This window comes from Erythrolamprus reginae, chromosome 1 (genome assembly GCF_031021105.1).
Source record: "Erythrolamprus reginae isolate rEryReg1 chromosome 1, rEryReg1.hap1, whole genome shotgun sequence".
Classification (NCBI taxonomy): domain Eukaryota; kingdom Metazoa; phylum Chordata; class Lepidosauria; order Squamata; family Dipsadidae; genus Erythrolamprus; species Erythrolamprus reginae.
Window position 1 is genome coordinate 274,572,754 of NC_091950.1, and position 22,037 is coordinate 274,594,790.

Sequence of the window (22,037 nt, forward strand, 5' to 3'; positions counted from 1 at the left end):
ATGCTTCTGTTTGCATGGATGCATCAGATGTTTTGATGCAAGTACCTAACTGAAGCAATTTCATGATGGTGTCAATAGTATATGTGTCATCATTTTGACATTGTTACAGTTTATGGTAGAGAGTGCTTTTCAGCTATTGCAGAACACACTCAGATCGCTTCTTCAACAGGATGGGCAGGAAAAGCAAAAAGTTATATATTAAGCAGGAAGACAGACTAAATCAACCTGGCAGCTGAAGCGAAAGAAAAGGGGAAAAGAAAAGAAAAAAATCTTTCAGAATGCAGACAAAAATTTAAGTCCATGGAGAAACCAGTAGGACTGGGGTTTTTCATTTTGTCCTTCAAAATAAAAATGTTTCTGGACTTCTGTGGAGGATATGAACCGAAGATGTGCCCCCACATTGATGGGCATAATTCTGAAGCAGTTTATGCTTGAAACAGTTTATGTCCAGGATGCGAGGGGTCAGTAAATATTTTCACTGCCCTCTTTTTGACTCGTGCAGTATACAAGTCCTCAATGGAAGGCTGGTTGGCAGCAATTGTTTTTTACTCTAGGTTTATACTTGCCCAGTAGGAAGTCAAGTATTACAGAAGTTCAAAAAATGTGTGGCTTTGAGGAACAACAGGTTTGATCAGTAGGCAGCCTAACCTTTCTCCCCACCGATGAGAAGATAATAGGGCTGAATTAAAGGCAGGTAACATTTGTTTGTTGTATGTATGTATGTATGTATGTATGTATGTATGTATGTATGTATGTATGTATGTATGTATTTTTCAAAGCATAAGACACACCTTTTCCCTCCCTAAAAGAGGGTGAAAACTTGGGTGCGTCTTATACATTAACTGTACCCTTGCCCTGCCCACCCACCACCCACCCTTTGGCTTCTGCCTCTCAGCAATTTGCCTCTTTGCAGCAAATAGCAGACCCTGATTAGCATAACAACTGATTATCGGCCTCCTGGCCATCAGCTGATTCCAGCTGCAGAAAGGCAGCAATAGCTATGCAATCCCTGTAGCCTGAAACTATTTGCTGCTACTAAAGTGAAACTAAAATTTGAAGCAGGCAAATTCCTGGGAGGTAGAAGCAGATTTTTATTTTCTGATTTGCTAATCAGGCTGTGCTGAAACTAGCTGTTTGTTGTTTTATGCAAGGAGGTAAGTCAGTAACTCTAAATGCCTATAGAATGTTGAAATTATTAGACTTGTTTTTTAAAGACTGCTTTATTATTGTTGTAGACAACTTAACAAAATGAAGAAGCTTTTTAAAATAAATGCTTGATCTGAAGAGGCCCAGTGCTATTGTATCTTCTTTTAAATAGCAGAGAATAACTATATTTCCAGAAAGCCACATCAAATTTAACGGCATCTGTACAAGTATAGTCTGAAATGTAAGAGTTTCCTGTTGTAGTATAAAGCAGCTAAACTAGACCCTGCCTTTGGAGTCGATCTATTTAAATAATTGGGAGGCATTATTATGACTACATTTAAGAAAACTTTCTGGCATTAATATACTGCCATAAAGTGCATTTCTCCAATTATTTCCTATTCCTATGGGTCAGGAACATATTCACAAAAATATGCAGCAAAACGTGTGTATCTTCTGTGCTGTTTGTTGGGAGGCAAATTGCTGAGAGGCAGAGGAAGAATTTGTTTCTTTGTTTTCATTCCCTGAAACTAAGGTATGTTTTATACTCTGAAAAATATGGTGTGTATGTTAGTTAGAATTATTTTATAGGTAATTCATGGAAGTGAAAGTACACAGTACTCCGTCCTCCTCCTACTTTTCCCCACAATAACAAACTTGTGAGGTGGCCTGGGCTGAGAGAGAGAATGACTGGCCCAAACTACCCCAGCCAGATTTCATGCCTAAGGAAGGACTAGAATTCACAGCCTCCCGATTTTCTAGCCTGGTGTCTTTAACACTAGCTACACAAAACTACAATGCACTTTGCCATATAACAGAATGGCAGAGCACAAAGGAAGTCTCTTGTTATTGAAACCATGCAGGATACTGGAAAGAAGCAGTCAACACAGCCACCTATTTGTAAAATAAACAAATGCAAATTTTTATGGAATTGTGTTCCTTCTGATATATAGAGCACAGAACGTAAAATTTGATTGATTTTTCCCAGACCCTTCCTAGGATGTACTGGAACCCTGATTGTTTAATGGTATTGTTCATCTCTGGATCACTTTTTATTTAATTCATTTATTATTTTATGACCATTGTGTTATATAGTGTGGTTTTGCATTATTTTCCTCCTCCTCCTCCTCCTCCTCCTCCTCCTCCTCCTCCTCCTCCTCCTCCTCTTCTTCTTCTTCTTCTTCTTCTTCTTCTTCTTCTTCTTCTTCTTCTTCTTCTGTTCAGAGTCACCTTCATTGATTTTGGCAGCCATATACATGTTTTAAATATTAAATTAAATAATTAAATTTAAATTCCTTGTGAGTTGTGGCTTGGGAAGAAGCCCAGACTAGGACAAACACTTGGCAATAAAGTGATGCCAACATGCTCAAGAGGACAAAACAGAATTGCAGGAAATTCTGAAACGGAGCACTGCTAGAATACTTAGGGATAAAGAACCGTAGGTTTCCTTATACACAGTATTAAAACACTGCACTACATTATTTCTTTTGATGAAAGGAAACAACAGAATGAATGTAAAGTCACATATTTTGTTTTCCATGCCCAAATGAGCAAAAAAAATTGAGTTTAAAAGGTCTTCCAGAAAGCTATTCAGCAGACATTTACAATTCACGAGCAATTTCCTGAAATGGAAACTGAGGCTCCACTGCCAGGATGCTCAGAGAGTCCAACAAAGATATCCTACCCTAAAGATTTTCTGCACTGCGAAAAAGGAAGGAAAGGAGGGAGGGGGGGGGGGAAGGAAGGAAGGAAGGAAGGAAGGAAGTTATCAGGAGGATGTCAGTCACTGAATTGAGAAAAGCAGGGAAGAAATAAAAGCACCCCAGAAGAATTAGAAAAGTCTTGTACATAGCCATAGTGATAGGCTGATAGACACATTGCATCCCTTGCCAGAATATCCAAGAAGAAAGTGAATTCATCAATCAAATGGAACTAATTGTAGTCAAAAGAGATCTGTGAAAATCTCAAACTGCCATCCTATACACATACATACATACATACATACATACATACATACATACATACACAGTGTGTGTCACAGAAGTGAGTACACCACCTCATATTTTGTAAATATTTAAATATATCTTTTCATGTGACAACAGTAAAGAAATAACACTTGGCCACAATGTAAAGTAGTGAGAATACAACTTGTTTTCATGTTTTAAAAACAACATTTCTATAGTTTAATGCAGATATATGCCCGTTTTCTTTCCCAGTTTGTTACATTTCTTATAATCACCTCTTTATAAGAACATATATTGAGAATACAGCTTGCATAACAATGTAAATGTGCCATCCAGAAGTAGGTTGCACCCAGTGAAGGGCTACCAAATTGTTTACTACCACACTGTGGGTGTGGCTTATACGGGACACACTGCATGTTCTTTCAACATCTTTCAGTACAAATTGGGTCTCTGGGGTGGAACTCCATTTTTGCTACCCCACTGCGTTCTCCCCTGTTCGGGCAGCAGCCCATCCCTGGTTGTACCCGGTATGGGTGGAATCGGTGATCCGTTAGCAGAAATGGAGATGTGCCCCCATCTCTGCGCTCCTGATGTGTGCGCCCATGAGATTTAGCTTCTGTGCTTCACAGCAAGCAAAATCTCATGCGAGGATGCTTTCATGTGCAAGATTTTGCTGATTTGAGGCGTTTTGTTTGCTTTTGTGCGTGTGCATGAGCATCCGCACATGAGATTTCATTTGCTGCACAAGCGCAAAAGCCAAACCTTGTACCGATAAGCATGCAACTGCCCAGCGGATGCATGCACACCCACAACCCCATACCAGTAGTGAATGCTAAATGCAACCCCACCTGGTGCCATCCCTTCAAAATAATGCAACACACAGCCATTAATGTCTAAATTGCTGGTAACAAAAGTGAGTACACTCCTAGGTGTGAGTGGGCAGAGCCTCGTACTGCCTTTGTGACCGGCCCTCTAATGACCAACAGCACGAGCGAACTGCGAGCATTTCACCCCTGGGGGGGGATTCTGTTTTTTTCACTGTTGGTTCACTCCTTGATGTGTCACATGGGCCCTTGCACATTGTGCACCACACCTGTGCTGTGCTAAAAACCCAACATTTTTTAATTTAATTAAGCAAACGCCATTAACATTTAAAATCTTGGTATTATTGAAAACTTAAAAACATAAATTCTTGTAACCTGTCTTCTCATTTATTTTAGAAAAAAAAAAAATTCATCTGATTAAATGCCCAGAATCCTAACATAAATGTACATTATAATCTGTATAAATAAATTAAAAGAAGTATGAGTACTTCTTACAAATATCACATTAAAAACCTTCAGTCACTTCCACTGTCACTCACTAGCTGAAATATTCATAATGATTACTTCATCATTTCAGAACATTCCCAGAGGAAATGATATTTACCCTGTTAGAGATAAATGAAATGCATAATATTTTTCTTACATGGCAGATCATTTGCATTAAATATTTTGAAGCAATCTGTATAAGAGTTATGGATTATTTCATACTCAGGGGTAAATAATAGACTTCAAAATCAAATAACTTACATATACAGGGGTACAAGTTTTGGGATCCCCTATATATTGATCAATTCTATTGATCATATTAGGCCACAGTTATAAAAATATTTCTCCTGGATATGTTATGTTTTGGGTGGTTTCATGGGTATATGTATATGTAGTTTGATTGGCAACAATACATAAATGATTGACTTTTTCTTTGAAACATTTGTCTTTGCAACTTAATCTATAGCCCTTGTAATTACTTGATGGTATCCCAACAACTCTATGTCATCTATCTGATTGTTTTGAGCTGCCAAAAATATCTTGGTGCTGTCATGAAGTTTGGTTTCTGGTTATTACATTATGATCTATAAATGAGGTACACAACCTTCAGGTGTTAGACACTAATCCTTAAAAGACAAGTCAAAGGTGAAAATTCATCCACTTCCAGATGAAAACTTTGATCAACATTTTAGCTTCTTTTTGGGAGGGGGGGGGGGCGGGGGTAAGGGCTATGAATAAGGAAGATACGGAAACACTAACTGATAAAATTCCAGAATAAATTCCAGATTTGCCAGTTGGAGAAATATTCCTAGAGATGTTTTGGTGCATTTTGTTAGAAAAATTGGATAATACTAAATGGTCATAAGTCGAGATCTATCTATGCTTATGATAGCATTTTAGTTCCAATATTTTTTATTATTAAATTTATTGGCTACCCATTTTAGCACAGAATAACTCTGGATGGATTTGCTTCATATTTTTCTTCTCTTGAAGAATTGTCACGTATATTTTCCTTACCTCTGAATTTTGCTTGCATGCTGTCCTGCACATATATGCCAGGTCATAAAGTTTGTCCACACACTGAGCTCCAAAGTTGCAAGTTATATTGTGAAACAAACAGGGATTGATATTTACTTCACAGTGCTGACCTTGGAATCCTATGGAACAATGTTTTTGTTTCAGAAACAAGGCCACATTTGTTTTAAAAAATGTAAAACTTTAAGTGAATTTAGCACTTCAGTGGATGCATTATTGTTGGCTTCTTGTGAATATAAATATGGAATTCAGAAAGGATTATTTTAGTATTATGGAAACAAGAAGTCAGACATGATTCAGTGTACACGAAAGGTGGGCAAGTGTGATAAGTTTACAACTGGTGTGTCAGGTTCCAAGTAATGCACCCATCAGAAATTGAACTCCAAGGCATTTTGTTTCCTCAAATAACAAATCTATTTAGATATATTAACTTGGCACTTAGGTCAGGGACGGTTGGCACAATGGTGCGCTTATGCAAGCCCCTTAACTAACTAGTAGAAAGCCAATACTAAAAGCTCCCAAGCTCTGCACTCCACTATAAGAAAGAGTTTCTCATTTTTTCAAAACAATATGTCAAAAATATCCAACTGAGATTAGAGCTGGTTGCTTGGCAAATTCACTCCTCCTCTGGTCAGCTAGCCGCTGGAATGTATCTGACTCATGGGCTAGCTATGTTGTTTTAGCTGAAGACTCCACCCACCTCAGCTCTCTCCCCTTCAACTCCTGACTGTGTCAAACTAAATTCATATGAAAATAGACCAGGTTATAAACAAACCCACAACCCTATTCAACTCCCAGAATTCCTGAATCAGCATATATGTGTGTTATGTGGGCGTTTGCCAGTAGTGATTCTAAAACCTGTTGCTACTGGTTTAAGTGCCGCTCACATACATGATGCTTCTGTACCATGTGCAGAAGTGTCTCAGGTGGGTGGGCAGAACCTCCCACCACCGCCACTACCAGTTCGAAGAACCGGGCCAAACCCGGAGGAACCCACCACAAGGATGTGCATGTATCCAGACTCTAGGGAGTTGTCCAAATTCTTTGTATTATTCTTCTCTGGGATATATTTCAGGGAAATGTTTTCTTTGTGTCTTAATATACTTTTCTGTTTTCAAGGTTTTGTTGATATACTGCTTATTTGAAACAAAATTAAAAAGTAAAGGCAGACAAATATTATCCATAAAAGACTTACCCAATGGACAGATGCACTTATAAAGGCTTACATCATCTCTACAGGAGCCTCCATTTTTGCAGGGATTACTGTCACATTCATTGATTTCCGTCTCACAGAAAGTTCCTGAATAATTTTAAAAAGAAACAATTTTATGCAATGCTAAATTTGAGGCTTTACAGCATAACCGTGAATTTCAACTGCTGGATATTTAAACATCAAAATCTTTCATGGGAACATTAAAATGCATAAAGGATTTTTTTTCAGGTGGATAAATAAACATTAAGACAAGAAGAAAATGCAGAAATATTCAGAATCCCTACTGATAAACATTTGATTAAGACTGACACCATCCAAATATTTGATGATTAGTTGCTGTAAATCTCTCTACTGTATAAATAATCTGACTCTTAGGTGTAAAGGATTTCCCCATATCTTGTATTGTCAGTTAGACTCTAGCCAAATAAAAATGAACTAAAGTGAGTTCTATTTAGGAGAAACAGAACAGTAGAATATTATTATCAAACAAGAAATATCAAATCCAGAAAATTAGGCAAAGGTGCAAAAGAGCCAGAAAAATAAAACAATAAAATATCTTAAAGAGAAAAACAAAACAAACTAACCAGGTTTTCTCATTATTATAATGCAAGATAACTGAAAAAAAATGCAGACAATATGATAATTATTAAATATCCTCAAAGATAGATTTATCCCATTGGTTTATCTAGTCCTGTCTTATTGATACATTCCCAAGAATTAAGATGATATCCTAGGACAGATTTGAAAGGACTGAAAGAACTTCAGAAAGTTGACATAAAGAGAAAATGGCATCTTTTAAAATGAAACACATTTTAATACACTTGACATTTCATCAAGAATACCAGTTCCCAGGGCCTAAAGGAGGAGTCCCCAAACTTTTAAGCACATTGATCTTTTCAGGAAATTTCAGATTGTTCATTGACCTCAAAATATTTATTACATGAAAATAAATATAATTGATACTACAGTACTTTAAATAATAGCACTAAGAATAATAATAATAAGATTAATAGTCTCAGTAATTCTTAATGGTCAGTATTGACCACTTTGGAGAACACTGGCATAAATGAATAAAATATATTTACCCCTTTTTATTTTCATTAATAGAATATATAAGATTGTAGTGTACATAATTAACATCATACTTTGATACAAATTGCCACGTGACAATATGCTTGACTCTTCTAATAAAAGTTTAGAACCTTTCCCCTATTATATTGAAGTCAAGATAAGTCATAGTTTTCCCTTAGTTCTTCTTACTACTTGGAAATGCATAATTTACAACATTACAATCTGATTAAGTATTAAATGAATGCCAGGGGAGATCTTGACAGTAATCCACATGGCTTTTGATACCTAATTATCACTCTATTCTTGACTGAGGGTTGTATAATAGAAAATCGCAACAAAAGAAACAGATAGGCTTTTTGATTATGCAATACAACAGTAGTCATTTTATTTTAGTTGGTAGAACATAAACAGAGAGACTGTGGAGAAAATAGATAGTTTGAAATTGTTTTACTTCTTTCCCCTTTTACCTTAATTTTCCTTTGCTAAATATAACCTTGAAAATTGTATATGATCATCATCAGGAAATTTCATTTCTGAACACAGGGTACCAGATAAAGCAAATTGAGTTAGCACAGTTTGCTGAGTGAATCATGGTGATGGTGATGATGAAAACCTAATCCCATGAAAATTGTGATACCGGTAGTTGAAAATCAAGAAGGGGAAGAAATGTTTTAGGTGTTGGACTTTTTGTCACATAGGCAAAACCAAATATTTAAATCAGGGATGTCCATCTTTGGCAGCTTTAAAAGGTGGACTTCAACTTGTAGAATTCCCTAGTAGCAAGGCTTGTTGGGATATTCTGGGAGTTGAAATCCCCAAGTCTTAAAGTTGCCAATGTTAAACGGCTCTGATTTAGATAATATAAAGTTGCTAAATGGATATATAGCCATTGACCCAGTCATTATTGGAATGAAAAGCTATAATCTATCATTCTGGAGCCAGATTGAATATTTTTTGGAACTCCAATAGTGAACAGTGAGGTTCATCACGCCATCCTAAATCTCACAACCGTCTGATTTCTTTCTTGCCCTCAAAGAAATTGCCTAACATGACATAACTGTGATTTTAGACAGATAGATTACTAGACCTATTTGGACCGAGAGTTACTCCTCACAGACATTTATGCCCTCATTACCTCAAAGTTTGACTACTGCAATGCTCTCTACATGGGGCTACCTTTGAAGAGTGTTCGGAAACTTCAGATTGTGCAAAACGCAGCCGCGAGAGCTATCATAGGGCTACCTAGATTTGCCCATGTCTCTCCAACACTCCACGGCCTGCATTGGCTTCCAATCAGTTTCCAGTCACAAAGTGTTAGTAATGACCTATAAAGGCCTTCATGGCATTGGACCAGAATACCTCCAGAACCGTCTTCTGCCACACGAATCCCAGCGACAAATTAGGTCCCACAGAGTTGGCCTTCTCTGGGGCCCATCAACTAAACAATGTTGGTTGACGGGCCCCAGGGGGAGAGCCTTCTCTTTGGTAGCCCCGGCCCTTTGGAATCAACTCCCCCCAGAGATTAGAACCGCCCCCACCCTCCTTGCCTTTCATAAATTGCTAAAGACCCACCTATGTCGCCAGGCATGGGGGAACTAAGATACCCCCAGGCATATATAGTTTATGCATGGAATGATTGTGTTGCATGGTTTTAATATGGGGTTTTAAATGTTTTTTTTAAAAATATTAGATTTGTTATACTGTGTTATTTTGTTGTGAGCCGCTCCGAGTCTACAGAGAGGGACGGCATACAAATTTTTTAAAAATTCAATTCAATTCAATTCAATTCAATTCAATTGGAAGGGACCCTGTAGGTCGTCTAACTCAACCCCCCACTCAAGCAGGAGTCCCTACAGCATTTCAGACAAATGGCTGTCCAATCTCATCTTGAAAGTCTTAAGTGTTGAAGCTCTCACAATCTCCATAGGAAAGCTGTTCCATTTACACAATCTTGTCCCTTCCATTCTAATCAAGAGGAAGTGGATATGGAAAAGCACACCCAGAAAAGACTAAATTAATATATTACCAGATAGTTATCAATTGACGATCACAATTAAGCACAAGAGCAATTGTTAAATGAGTTCTGCCCCTTTTTAATGACCTTTTTGCCACAGCTGTTATGCAAATCACTGTAGTTTTTAAGAGAATCATGCAATCTTCAAACAAATCTGGCTTCCCCCATTGCTTCTGAGAAGCCACTTATGAAGGTTACAAATAGTGCCTACATGTGGGCTCTGTCATTACTCATAAATACATGTCAGTTGCCAAGTACCTGGATTTTGATCACATAGGTGTGAAAACCAATCATAAGTCCCTTTTTTCCCAATGCTGTTGTAACTTCAAATGACCACTAAATGAATGGTTTTAAGTTGAGAACTACATGTATTAACATTAAAAGTACAGTATAATTTTTAGTAATTATTATGAATGCTACGAATGAGTTAATCAGATGTTGAAGTTGTGTTTTCTATTTCAAGACTATAATTCTTTTTTGGTGAGTTTCATATGAAAGCACATATTTTCAATTCTGTTTCATTTCCTTTCATTTTCCTCTTTTCTTTACATTTCCTTAAAGCTCTTTTATACAATGAACAAATGGAAAAGATGAATTCTAGATCATTATCTATTGTTCTGAAGTGGGAGGGGTAGGCTGGATGCAGCTTTCCATTTCATCACTAATATCTGATTTGCTTTGGCATTTCACTCTGCCACAAAGTTCAGAAATGAAAGTATAATAAACTGCAGCTCGGATACATTTTGACTTGTAGAACACTGAAAGCAATGCAATTTCTTAAAGTTTAATAACTGATTGCTCTTAATAGTGAGGTATTTATAAATTATAAGTGATACAGCTGCACCAAAATTTGGGCAATGTTTAAATTGAATCTGACATAGAACTATTGTAAAAGATACATTGGATTCTCATTTTTAGTAGTTAAACACATACCGTGTTTCCCCGAAAGTAAGACAGTGTCTTACTTTCTTTTTATCCCCAAAAGCCCCACTATGTCTTACTTTCGGGGTATGTCTTATATTGGAAAAAACGGTGCCCGTTAAGTTACCTCATTGAGCAGGAAGGTAGCGCTGGAGTCAGAAAAAGACATAGACAGACGGGGAGGGAGCCGGCCGGCCGGCAAGGCCCGGAGTGTGCTGCCAGCTGGGAAGGAAGGAAGGAGGGAGGGAGGTGGCCCCTGCCCCTGCTGCTTTCCCTGCCGCGCTGTTCCCAAGCGCCTTCCTCGCCCTCGCCGCCGCCGCCTTCTCACTCTCCAAGTCCAGCTAGATGAGAGGGAGGCGGCAATACCCCCGTGTTTCCCCGAAAGTAAGACATATGTCTTACTTTCGGGGTATGGCTTATATTAGCCGACCCCCCTGAAACCCCCGATACGTCTTACAATCGGGGGTGTCTTACTATCGGGGAAACAGGGTATTATTAAAACAAGCTAGCCCTTAAAAAAAGAAAATGCAAATATAGTTCAGTGATTTAGTTGCATTTTACTACACAGTCTATGCTTTACTACACAGTCTATGCTTTCAAATAATTGTTTGTGCTTTGGTTTTAACAATGCTTATCATAATAAAATCTGGCATGTTATTTGGCTTAGCTAGATGTTGCAAACAAGATGTTATATAAATGATCCTATAGGAAATTGTAGTTGTTTAAGGGTATTGACTGTGACATATGTGCTACTGAGTTCAATTGGCTTCTTTCTCTAAACAATCCTTCCGAGCCTGGCAATAATTTCCACTGAAAATCTTGAAATTTTGGAACATCGCTGTTGAGATTTTAGTAGGTTCGTTGAGATGAAACACTATGCCATGTTTTCTTGCATTCAGATCCATAACTCATGGTTTGCATGCATCTATCAAACTGGGAACTGTAGCTATGTATTATTCTTCTTTCTTAACTCCACCCTACTCACAACCATGTCTGCTGCATAGTTCTTCACTCCATCCAATCCCACTTATCTTTCTCATGACCAACCCTTCCCCTGTAATAATGCTTTCCTTGTTTATTCTTCTCCTGCATTGTCTGGATTATATCTAATTCCAGGTAGAAAAGAATGAGACATTTTCTCCTGAGAGATCCTTAGTGATGTTGGATTTAAATATTATTCCCAGTTACCTCTCTTCTTGAGGCGCTCAGAGAGAGCTACCATGCTTGGTGTGAATAGCACTTTCAGCTCCCCTGATAATGGCTTGTTAGAAGTAAGCAAATTATTTGGCTGATCACTACCAAACAACAGCATCTCTACTGGGGGAAATGAGACATCTCCCCTTGCCTATGTAGTTTTTGTGCATGATATGACTGTATGTATGTGTTTTATATTGGGGTTCCTTGCTTTTTAGATTTTTTAAATGTACTATTGTTATTTTAGATTCTAATTATTAGATTTGCCATTATGTATTGTTTTTATCACTGTTGTGAGCCGCCCCGAGTCTACAGAGAGGGGCGGCATACAAATCTAATTAATAATAATAATAATAATAATAATAATAATAATAATAATAACAACAACAACAACAACAACAATAATACTTCACAAAGAACTTATTTTCAGGTGCACAACTCATGCCTTCAATGCTTTCTTAATTGGAAAAACTGTCTCATCAGTATGGTCTTCAATACCCAGCCTGCATATTGCAGCAAGAAGCAAGGAAGACTGGCATAAAGGAAATATGCTACATTTTCTCTGTACTACAGGCATGTTGTGAGTGCAATAGGTTGTGTTGTAGCAGGACCCATTACATGAACTGGCCTTAATATTGTCTCCAGATTTTTAATCCCCTGCCATTTGGGGTGGGGGGAGTTTCTAATACTGTAGTCATTTCAGCATTATTTTAGTTTTAAATACTATATAACATTAGGCCTGGGCAAAAGTTTTGAACGACACTTTCTTTCAGTCATGGTTTTGATGAAGTATCCTTTCCATTTGATTCTACTAGGCATTGACTTGAAACTACTGTATGATATTGGCTGCTTTTTAACTTTTTGCGTATTGATGCACATGAACTATCTTTCCATTGATTTAAATCAGCTACTGGAACCCAAGCAGCCCAACTTACTGCTCATGACTGGGAATGGGGAGGTCTAGTGCTCACGTTTTTGAGTCAATATACTGCCCCAAAGAGGATAATTCGGTTTGGAGTTTAGGTAACTCTGTAAAGAAAAATATGACAGTGCATCATATACTGTAGTTCTATTATCTGCTGAACATCGAATGCTCAAAATACTGATTCCTTCATTATGTTCAATCACAACTACTGAAAGTGATGATATAAATATTTAAGACCTGGTCCAAAATAGGCACCAGGTCTTATTTTGGGGGGATGTCTTCCACTGTCTCACTTTGTGGCAGCGGCACAGATAGCTCCGCCCAGCAGGAGCCACTTCTTCTGTGGCTGCTTGCTGCTACTCATGCAAGGTGCCCCCATCCTTTGTTTCTCTGTCAGAAGCTCTTTCTCCACTAGATTTCTGATTTCACAATCCTTTCTGGGCATCTAAGCTCCAGATTGATACGTGCAGTGCCCTCTGACCTCTGTTTTGCCTTCAGAAGCTAAATCAGAACTTATTTCTCAGCTGTAGAGACCCGACCTTTGCTGATTTGGATCAATCTGCTTGATTGCAGTAGATGAATTTATACATATACATTACCCTGTTTCCCCGAAAATAAGTCACCCCCGAAAGTAAGACATGGGAGAGGTTTCATAGAATTGCCTAATATAAGGCATCCCCTGAAAGTAAGACGTAGGAGATGTTTCATTTCGCAGTATTCCCGAACAGAACATATGTAACACTGCTGTCCATAAATTGCATCGCAAAACGCTGCATCAAGCAGATTTAAAACACATCCAATACACATCCAACATGCAGCTGTGTGTTTGGATGTGTTTTTGCTGCAGCAGGATACAGGATACAATTCATTGAAAAAAAATAAGACATCTCCTGAAAATAACATCTTTGGGAGCAAAAATTAATATAAGACGCTATCTTATTTTCAGGGAAACACGGTAGATTAACCTATAAAGTGTTTTATTATTAGCCTGTGAAGTGTCTGGATGAATCTAACCCGGGGTGGGTTGCCTCCAGTATGCCTAGGATTGCCATTCTGGTAGCAGAAACAGCATTGTGTGCACATCTGGCCCCATGCACCCCCATATGCATGGGTGGAAGCAAAGAAATCAGTGACAGTTGCTGAAATCGCATGCTGGGATGCTTGCACGGGCAAGATTTCGATGGGTTTTGGGCTTTTTTTGCTTCTGGGCATGCACAAAAATTGCCAAAATCTTGCATGTGCGAGCATTCTCATATGAAAATTTGCAATTTTCGTGTGAAAAATTGCAATTTTCACCGTACTTTTGCTTCCAGGCATGCACAGAAGCAAAATCTTGTGCAGGGTATATGCGACCACTGCCACCCATGCGCACATCCACGCCGGCCTCCGGGACCGATCGAGTAGGGAAAGATAAGTGCAGCCCTTTACTGAGCCTAACATACAATTGCAATCATAAATGGTTAGCAAACCAGGTTTGAAGGTTTAGTGAGAAGTACCATGCTGAACAATGTTGAACAAGCTATGGTTAAATAATAAGAATTACCTGATAATTACAATTCATTCAACAAATTTTTGAGAGAACTTCCTTCACTAATATATTATAAGAATCTGCTTTTCCCTGTCCAATGCACTTGATTAGTGTTTTTTTCTTTTGAGAACCATAGTAGACGTATCATAAGTAAACCAAAAACTCAATCTCAGAAAAGAATGTACTTTTCAACTATGAAAGATTTACTGTTTTTTTAATTACCACACCTGATGTTTGAATCACTTGATTCTGCCTAATACTAGAGTATTAAAGTAGAGTTATTTGGTTTTGCCACTACCGTAGTAGTGATAGATTATATTTAATGCATGACGTTTTTTGACATTGAGAGAAGGAGAAGAAGGGAGAAAAAACTAGCCCATCAGCTCTTTTTTAAGTAGCACACCACCAACCAATTGTCCTTGAAGGAGCTTCCTTTAATTAATTACTATCTCTCCTTGCATGTAGAATGACCATATTGGCAGAAATTGATTATGAGGGCACTTGATTTAAAGGTAGAAAAACCCTTCAATTAAAATTATCTTATTACTGACAACATAACAGTGTCCTGTTTAAATGCACCAATCTGGATATATACTTGTTGAGGCCCAATGATAATTTTGTGCAAAAGAAAGAACCAGAACATTTTAATATCAATGATAACAAAATTTTTAAAAATGGGTTATTTTCATTTTATTTCAGGAAACAAAAACAAATGCATGGGTCTTTGGCTCTTTCTAGAATAATGCTTCAGCAAATCATTTTGGAGTAAAATAGTAAATTTTGAATAAATTTATTTATTTATTAGATTTGTATGCCGCCTCTCTCCGAAGACTCGGAATGGCTCACAACAGGAATACAAAATACAAATCCAATGATTAAAAAAGCAAAACAGTTAAATGCCTATCAGAATGCCACAATAAGTTTATTTTTAATGTAAATTTAATGCTATGTGGCTAGTATAAGAAAAAAAAAGCAAATTCAAATTAATTATCTGTAACTGATTTTGTCTGGTTTTATATCTTGGGGATAAGAAAATTTACAGTGTAAAGAAAAAGTCTGCTGTTCAGCTTTGGTTGTTCTCAAACAGCTAAGGAGAATCACATCTGATAAGTGTTTAAATATTAACTATTGACTAAGTGAACCTATAGACCTCCCATGGCCAGACCTCAGGAGAGGGGGGTATCCCTGGTACATTGTTCCAAGGCCCATGGAGCCAAAGGGGGGCAATAAAGGGGAATATTTTTTTAAAAAAAAAATTACAAGATCAAATTTTTAGGAAGAAAATCAGCTTCTTCATTTATGAATTTATTTTATTTATTTATTTTTATTTATTTATTTTGTCCAATACACAATGAGGGTTTTAGTGGGTATATATCTATATACACATAGTAAAATACATGATGAAGGTTATAGAGGAGATACTCATAGTAAAATATATCTAAGAAATAATAGAAAAGAAGGTATAGTAATAGAACATATCAATGAAAGAATAGAAGAAGAGATATAGGAATAGAAGAAAGGTATAGGAAATATAGGAGAGCAATAGGACAGGGGACGGAAGGCACTCTAGTGTTTATGGATGGTTAGGAAATGTTTATGGATGGTTATGAAATGTCATCTCAAAAATCTGGAGTTCAAAAATGCAAGGAAAGAAATGCAAGAAGTGTCATGAGATTAATTTAAAAAGGGGCAACAAACACTGTTTAATTTGGTGTTAAATGCAGCAGAAGTGCTCTTTTGCACATAGCCGGCTGGGGTGGGTGGGGGTGCCTCTTCCGAGCTGTGTGTGCACACCCTTCCTTTTCAGCCGAGGCCTCTCCAAGCAGCATGAGTGAGATGAGTGGGAAAGGACGTGCAACCTCCCCCCCCCCCGAGTTTTCCATGTAGGAGACTGAGGAGAGCCTGACAGTGGTGCCAGCAGTAGCCTCCCCTTCTGAAGCTCTTTCCATGGATGCAGAGGGATTTGGTGGCAGCAAAGGAAGGAACAGCAACAGCAACAGCAGCAGCAACTCAGAGGCTGAATGGCTGCCGGCAGAGTTGCCAGCCCCCCCCCCCCCAGCTGGATGGAAAAGTTAATGCTGATGAGGAGGAGGTGGTGAGTCAGGGAACATGTCTCTGGAGAGGGGAGAGAGCCCCACCCCACATTCACCTGCAAGATACAGAAGGGCCCTTCCAGCTGCCTGCCCTGGGATCCATTTCCCTGCACCTCTGGCTTGGTGGGCGACTTGGTGAGGTCCATAGCAGGACCCTCCCTCCATCTCGGCTCTTTCTCACTTATACCGCCAGGCATGGGGGAGTTGAGACACCTTTCCCCCAGGCTTTTTTATACTTTGCTTTTTTATACTTTGTTTTATGTTTGGTATGAATGTGCTGTTTGGGGTTTTTTTTAGATAATGATAGGGTTTTATATGTTTTTTAATTTTAGATTTGTTCCACTGCTATATTGTTTTTATTACTGTTGCGAGCCGCCCCAAGTCTTCAGAGAGGGGCGGCATACAAATCTAATAAATAAATAAAATAAATAAATGCCACATCACTGGGCATGAGTTCAATCAATTGGTGTGTTGCTACTGCCACACCCACCGCCTTCACTCTCTCCAAGAAAAGGGGGAGCTTGGAACAAATGGGAAAGAGCAGGTGGTGAACAACTTACTTTGGTAGGGGCTTGTGGGATGTGTGGGACATGTTCTCCTCTTTCCCCAGAAAGTAGTTGGGGTGCTTATTGGGGGGGGGGGGGGGGTTATTTCAGCACATGTGCTGAAAAGCCTGATTGGCCTTATTATGGGGACATGTCTTATTGTTGGGGAAACATGATAATTTTTTGTAGTTTCTTAGATTTTTAGTCAAAGGAAGGGTTGAAATGAACCATGTTAATGTGATGCTTAGGAATAAACAATGAAATGAATTGCCTCCTTAATAAGGCAACTAAAATGAGTCACAGAAGAGCCATCCTATTCAATTTTGCTGGGTGCTAAATCCAGGACATTGTGGATAAATAAAATGGCAAAAATAATTCATTGAGTAGAACTGATGGCCATGATTATAGCATAGGCACAAGGTTCCATTGCACATTTAATTATGTAGTTCGAAAACAAATGGATTAATCCGGTTACATCTTCATATTATAAGGAAACAGTTCATATTATTTCTTTAATTCACAAAGCATTTTTAAGTGGTCCTCTTCTTTTCCTTTTTTCCTTTCATATGTGCATGCACACCAACACATACATATACACCCCAGAGAGTACAAAATCCAGAATCCCTCCAATTTGAACTTCCTGTTTAACGAATATACTGTACTGCAGTTGTCATTTTAGATTGCACAGCCCTAAATATCATATTCTAGGGTGGAGAAAACCCACTTCTCAGATTAATGCCATAATTGCTGTTTTAATTGAATTTTCATACTTCAGGTACTTATGAGAGGTTATGCAAATTCTTATGCTATGTGTTAGAATTTTAAAAGTACTTGGTATAATGGTTGATATTGCTAGATTGTATATTAGATTCATTCAAGGTGCAAGCCTCTATCATACCTCTATTCTATTCAAGAAGTTGAATATGAATAATGTACTGCTTAGACAGACTTCCAGTTCTTTAATAAAAATGCTAAGTAACATTTGGTTTAACACCTATCTTTATAGTACTCTACTGAACACCTGACCCAAATTTAAAATAAAGTCAATTCATAATTTGATTTATGATTTATCATAATCAAATAAACCTGAGCAGCTTATCAACTCATAGCCAAGATAAGTATTTTGATCTGTGATTCAGTTTCTCTGACTACTCCACCTTATTTCACTTCCAAAATTTCTACTTCAGGCATGGTCTAAGCCTCAGATATGATGAGGTTGGATAGAAAATCATTATAAATTTATTTATTAATTTATTATTTATTTATTTATTTATTAGATTTGTATGCCGCCCCTCTCCGTAGATAAACCAGATGTTGGTTGTATTTCTCCTCTTAGCATTTATTTATTTTTATTTCAAGGTTAATCTTCCCCAGCCTGTGTTCTACACATAGATTTCAATAGTTAAATTGGGAGATCTAGCAAAAGAGTACTCTTTCTTGAGCAACTAACCTGGAATGGAATACTATCAATTTACAAGACCAGCTATGTTATTTTGATCTCTTGAAAATAAGGCTGACCTTGTCATCATCCCTTGAAATGGAAGTTTACTTTTAAATAACATCTCTCTTCATTTCAGTAACTATAAACTAAAATTAAACTATATGTATATGTATATGTATATGTACATGTATGTATATGTATATGTATATGTAGGGGTGGGCTGCTGCCCGGATGGAGGGGAATGCAGTGGGGTAGCGAAAATGGAGTTCCACCCCAGAGCACCCAATTTGCACTGAAAGATGTTGAAAGAAAATGCAGGGCGTCCTGCATAAGCCACACCCACAGTGTGGTAGTAAAAAATTTGGTAGCCCTTTACTGTGTATATGTATACTTACAGTATATGTTTATGTACATGAATATCAGGGCGGGTTGCTTACTATTTCCTATAGATGCGCTGTGTGTGCATCGCAATGTTGCACACTTGCACACATGCATCCCTAGTGCAATTTTGCTTCTGCGCATGAACAGAGGGACAGTTTTCTTTCTGCACATGTTCAGAGAGCCGAAAATCATGAAAAATAATTTCAAAAAGTTGGCACCGGTCATGGACCAACAATGACAGACCAGAGCCGTTGCACCAGACTTGCACAATCGACAAACCACTACTGGAGCAGCCCACTGGACGGCACTAGTAGGAACCTATCACTGATGAGTAGGTGTAGGTGTAGGTATAAGTATTTATGTACTCTGTTTCCCCCAAAATAAGACCCAACCAGAAAATAAGTCCTACCATGGTTTTTCAGGATGCACATAACATAAGCCCTATCCGAAAATATATCCCAATTAAGATTGTCAGCCAGATGGAAACATTTAGTACTGTATTTTTCCCAAAATAACAGTTCCCTAACTGGAAAATAAGCCCCAATGTATCATTTGGGGCAAAAATTAATACAAGATCCAGTTTTATTTCTAGGTAAACATGGGTATATATGCATATGCATATATATATGTGCATGCACACAGTGTTATCCTATTCACATTTCTTCACATCTGATGTTAGATGTACAGTATTTTCACATCCTTTCCCAAGCTCATTGGGATACACAGCATACTCCATAGTTCTTGGTCCACAACTGCACTCTCTGTATACCCCCATTTGAGGTTCATGTCTTTCAGATCTTCCTGAATTATTTGGCACCAAGTTTTCTTTGGCCTTCCTAGTTTTGTCCAGCCATTTGTTAGTATCTACTTTATTGCAATTTTTGCTGGATGTCGCTCATTCATGTACAGCGCATGTTCAGCAAAGAGCATTCTTCATTCACAGTAATCAGAGGTCTAATTAACAAGTAAATCTTATTTGGTTAAATTAGAATTGTTGCTAAATAACTTGGTTTAGGGTTGCAGCTTGAATCGTGTTCACCTATTTTACTTTTTCATTCCTAATATAGTGGTTTATAGCAGGGGTGAAATGTTCCCTGTTCACTCGTCGCAGAGCCAGTTGAGGATCCGTCCACCCGCCTTGATGCTGCTATTTGGGTTCTTTTATCCTCTGCGTATGCGCAGAACACTTTGCCCCTGTGCAGAAGGTAAAAGAACTCAAATGGCAATATCTCTCTGACAACTGATAGGCACGAGTGAACCAGGAGCATTTCACCCCTGGTTTATTGTCTTTCCAATCTTGAGACCCAGCCTGTACTACACAGCACATGTGTTCTCAATCTCTTCTTCCTTTCCCCTTCTCTCTAGTTCTCTGTCTTTTTCTTCACTGATAACTTTCATGTTATAAAACTTTAAGAACAGGGAGGGGGAAATTGGAGCAGTCCCACAGGGACAGTCTGTCTTCAGGTTGGAAATCCAGTTGCAGTCTTGTCTGACCATAGAACATATTTTATTCTGTTGTATTCAATTCTGTTCTGTTCATTGTACCATTGTGGCTATAGTAAGACCCTCAGAGCAGTTTTAATATTAACGTTCATTAAAAAACACAGAGCGATGCCCAGTATCCGCTCACGGTAATTAAAACTGATCCAACGTCCTAGATTTCTAGCACAGAAGGCGGGCTGGTGTGATGACAGGACTATGAATAAATCAGGTAAGACAGTGCCTGCTATCAATTATTCTGTAATTCATTCTTGGGTTTCCTTGTGCTACAGGACACTGGAGGACTGATAGTGTAAAAAACAGACCAGAATAGGAATGACTCTTCATGTAATGGAAGGGAAATTAACTGAAGAAATGTGAGATGGGGCAGTAGCACAGATGGAACTTGACATAAAAATCTTATTTATGGCTCTGGAGTTTAATGGGGCACACAGCCACACAATGGTGCAGAGGATTTTAGTCTACAGGCCAGGAGCATACTTACTTGGATTGAATGTATCTATGCGTAACTGACAGGACTTAGTGTATAAATTATATTTAAAAGTCATATCCCACCAATTCCTTTAAACCAAAATTCAGAATACAAGTTAATTCTCCAGCTTTATTTTAAGAAGTAGCTTTTGCAAGACACGGTAAAAGAGATATATTTTCATAAATATAATCTGTCCAATTAACACTATCAAAATGTACATGTTCTTCTTATCAGAGCTACACAGTATGTGTAAGAAAGTTATGTGTGGTAAATAAGCAAAGAGAAATTATAAGCCTCTAATTTATCCTGTGGCAAGAATGCCCCCTTTCCATGCAGGCATTACTGATTCCATCTAAGAGATAAATGTAGATACAATTATCTTTGTCCAAAAGGAAGCAGATGGAATAGATCTCATATAAAGTCTCATATAATTGTAGGAATTTTTTTTGATCCCGCACTTAACTGCCCAAATTGAATTACTGTCATTAATGTACAACACACATATGGACTAAGTAACCTTGAAGGGATGGTGTAATATAAAATGGTATTATTAATCATGAATGAAGTCTGACATGTACTTTATCACTCAGCAATTTATTATTATTAGCTTTTTGTGCAAAAAGTAAGATACAGATTCCCTGCTACTTCAGCTAGAACTGACTAAAAATATTTTAAAATGTCTTTTAGTTTTTTACACTTAAATAGCATTCTGTACAGATTCAGGGGCTTCCCCTCAAAAAAATTTATATTTATTTCTGAATAGAAGTAAATGTAACACATAACATCTCTAAGTGCTAAAATACTTTTTCCCCTCAGAATAAAAACATGAGAAATCTGAAATCTTTCTTACCTGTGAAACTAGGTAGACACAAGCACTTAGTCTGTGGTTGCAACTTTGATGGGCTTATATCAATACAAGTAGCTCCCGGGTGGCAATTGGCTGGATAAATTAAGCAGGGATTTTCTACAAGTTGGCAAAATTGTCCAGTCCACCCAGGAGCACAGAGGCACTAAAGGGAAGGAAATAATTTGGTTGAATAACTTATCTGAGAAGGAACAAAGGTTAATTGAACTAGGATGTTCATGTAGACAATTAATAAAAATCATGTGTGCTTAAATTTATTACATAGGAATATTACTGACAGATGACAAACTGTGAAAGCAGCTCACTGAAATATGATTTAGGTCAAAAAATTAAAATTTATTTCCAAGGCATTAAATTCCAGAAGACAGTTTAGGATTTCATTCTGAACATAGATGCGTAAAGATAAAACTTATGCCTGGATG

General features: G+C 37.8%; 1 protein-coding gene across 1 annotated transcript in view; it reads right to left on the reverse strand.

The window, feature by feature from the left end:
* Positions 1 to 22,037, reverse strand: part of EYS (eyes shut homolog) — a 1,050,766-nt gene that overhangs the window by 905,062 nt on the left and 123,667 nt on the right. Inside the window, exons 8-10 of the mRNA XM_070763632.1 lie at positions 21,601 to 21,760; positions 6,648 to 6,752; positions 5,435 to 5,574 (exon numbers count right to left, since the gene is read on the reverse strand). Coding sequence (XP_070619733.1) covers positions 5,435 to 5,574; positions 6,648 to 6,752; positions 21,601 to 21,760 — 405 coding nt within the window. The remainder of the gene's footprint in view (positions 1 to 5,434; positions 5,575 to 6,647; positions 6,753 to 21,600; positions 21,761 to 22,037) is intronic.